The sequence below is a fragment of the Stylophora pistillata genome, chromosome 3 (genome assembly GCF_964205215.1).
Source record: "Stylophora pistillata chromosome 3, jaStyPist1.2, whole genome shotgun sequence".
Classification (NCBI taxonomy): Eukaryota; Metazoa; Cnidaria; class Anthozoa; order Scleractinia; family Pocilloporidae; genus Stylophora; species Stylophora pistillata.
Genome location: NC_142521.1, coordinates 27127596 through 27130095, shown reverse-complemented (window position 1 = coordinate 27130095; position 2500 = coordinate 27127596). Strand labels below are relative to the sequence as shown.

The 2500-nt window shown below is 39.8% G+C and overlaps 1 protein-coding gene across 1 annotated transcript in view; it reads left to right on the top strand.

Moving 5' to 3' along the window:
- Positions 1 to 2500, top strand: part of LOC148735389 (uncharacterized) — a 3076-nt gene that overhangs the window by 550 nt on the left and 26 nt on the right. The window contains exon 1 of the mRNA XM_088753792.1: positions 1 to 2500. This exon is cut by the window's left edge and continues 550 nt beyond it; it is cut by the window's right edge and continues 26 nt beyond it. Coding sequence (XP_088609918.1) covers positions 1 to 2236 — 2236 coding nt within the window. The 3' untranslated portion in view covers positions 2237 to 2500.

The following is a 2500-nucleotide window of genomic DNA, read 5'->3' as shown; positions in this document are numbered from 1 at the left end:
GGGAGAATCGGCGTTGAAAAGCCACGAAAAGGGAAAGAAGCATATTTATCTTATGGAAACGCAACAAAGAAATACAACCGGCGACATAAGAAACCTTTTGTCGAACTGCTCTTCCACTGCCCCTCGAAAAGCTACTGAAAGTAGTAACTCTACTTTGACTGTATCAAGTAGTGGTGCTAGTACAACAGCAGGTATGTCGGGGTTCGTGACAAGGAATGATACTTTAACTGCAGAAGTTTGGTGGGCCCTAAAGGTGAATAGCAGTCATTATTCCTACAATTCCTGTGCAGATATAAACTTCTTAGTGCAGCAAATGTTTCCAGACAGTGACATTGCAAAGAAATTTACCTGTGGGGAGAAAAAGGCTTCTTACCTTTCTTGCTTTGGTATTGCACCACATTTCAAGAGTCTTCTGAAGGAGAAAGTCAAATCTTCAAATGGATATGTGCTTTTGTTTGATGAAAGTTTGAATCATGAACTGCAAAAGAAGCAGATGGATTTCCATGTTCGCATTTGGAATCATGACAAAGTTGAAACTCGCTATTATGATTCACAATTTCTTGGGCATGCCAGTGCAGAAGATATGCTTGAAAAGTTTCATTCTTGCAAAGAGGACTTGAGCTGTAGAAATTTAATTCAACTCTCTATGGATGGGCCTAAGGTGAACTGGAAATTTTATGAAATGGTAGAGCAAGAATTGAAGAGGGATTACAGTTGCACTCTCCTTAACACAGGGAGTTGTGGTATACATATTGTGCATGGAGCTTTTAAGGATGGTTGTGATGCAGCTGGATGGACGGTGCAGAAAACTCTTTCAAGTCTTTACTGGCTGTTTAAAGACAGTCCGGCTCGAAGAGAAGACTACATTAAAGTAACTGGTAGCAGTGTATTCCCCCTGAAATTCTGCCAGCACCGGTGGCTGGAGAATGTGTCAGTTGCCGAGCGAGCACTTGAAGTGTGGCCTCATATTGTCAAATATGTTAATGCTGTTAAGGCAAAGAAAGTTACTGATCCCAAATCCAAATCTTATGAGATCATCAGCGGTAGTTGCTGTGATCCCTTGATGCCTGCAAAGATCGCCTTCTTCGCATCAGTGGCAAAACAGATCAATCCTTTTCTCACAGCATTTCAGACTGATAGACCTATGCTGCCATTCATGAGTCTTAGTTTGTACACTTTGTTGAAATCATTGCTTAATAGGTTTATCAAGAGTGAACTTGTAATTGAGGCAACATCTCCTTTGAAGATCCTGAAGTTGAAGCCTACTGATAAAGAACAGCAGTTAGACTACCAGAAAGTTGATGTTGGCTTTGTGGCACAACAGATGCTGAAAGAAAAGTCTGGGAAATTGAGTGAAAGGCAAGTTCTTCAATTCAGAATGGAATGTAAAGATTTTCTTGCAAAAACAGCTTCTAAACTGCTTGACAAAACACCAATAAATTATCGACTGGTAAGGAATATGTCTTGTCTGGATCCAAGGCTAATGGCATCAGAGAAAGAAGGATGTGTTAACAAAATGAAAAGAGTTCTTGCAATTCTTGTGGAAGCCCACAGATTAAAGGCTGCTGAGTGTGATGAGGTGATATATCAGTTTGGACAGTTTCTGGATGAATGTGCAGGTAATCCTGACTTTCAAGATTTTGACCCTAGTGAACCCTCTTCAAGAGTTGACACACTGTTGTATGAACACATGGCTGGTGATAAGCAACTGACGAAAGTGTGGAGGGTCATTGAATTACTGCTGCTAATGTCTCATGGTCAAGCCACAGTTGAAAGAGGCTTTTCTGTAAACAAAGAAGTGGCAGTTGAGAACCTGTCAGAGAGATCATTTATTGCACAGAGGATTATTCATGATCATATTGAATCAGTTGAGGGCCTTGCCAATGTAAAAATCTCAAAGCAACTTCTTATGTCATCTGCTGGAGCGCGACAGAAGTATCTTTCCTATCGAGAAGAGCAGAAGAGAATTAGAGTGTCCCAGGAAAAAATGCTTAAAAGAAAGGCGACAATGGATGAGATCGATGTGCTTAAGAAGAAGAAACGGCAGTTTGAAACTGATGTAGAGGCTCTTTTAAAGACTGCAGATGAATTTGCTGATAAGGCTGAAGATTCAAGAAACCTTACTTGGGTTGCCAAATCAAACAGTTTGCGAAGATCTGCCAAGGAAAAAAGGGCAGCCTTCAAAGACATTGAAGAGCAGCTGGATGGAAAGCTTCAACAGCTCAAAAATGATTAACCCTGTCAATCCCAAGATGTGAATATTAATTCTACTTACTATCGGCCACGGATTTTTTATGTTACTTCTGAGAATTTAGTGTGCAATCAAAGGACTTCATATTTTATATTTTTCTTATAATTCTCATTTGTATGTCTGATAATTTGTTGAAATTAAAGTAAGTAGAAATGAATAATTATTTGTCTCTTCTGAGAGTGAAAGGGTTAAGGTGAATTTTGGAGTCCTGGAAAAATCAATCCGAAGCCTGGAAAAGTCCTGGAAAAG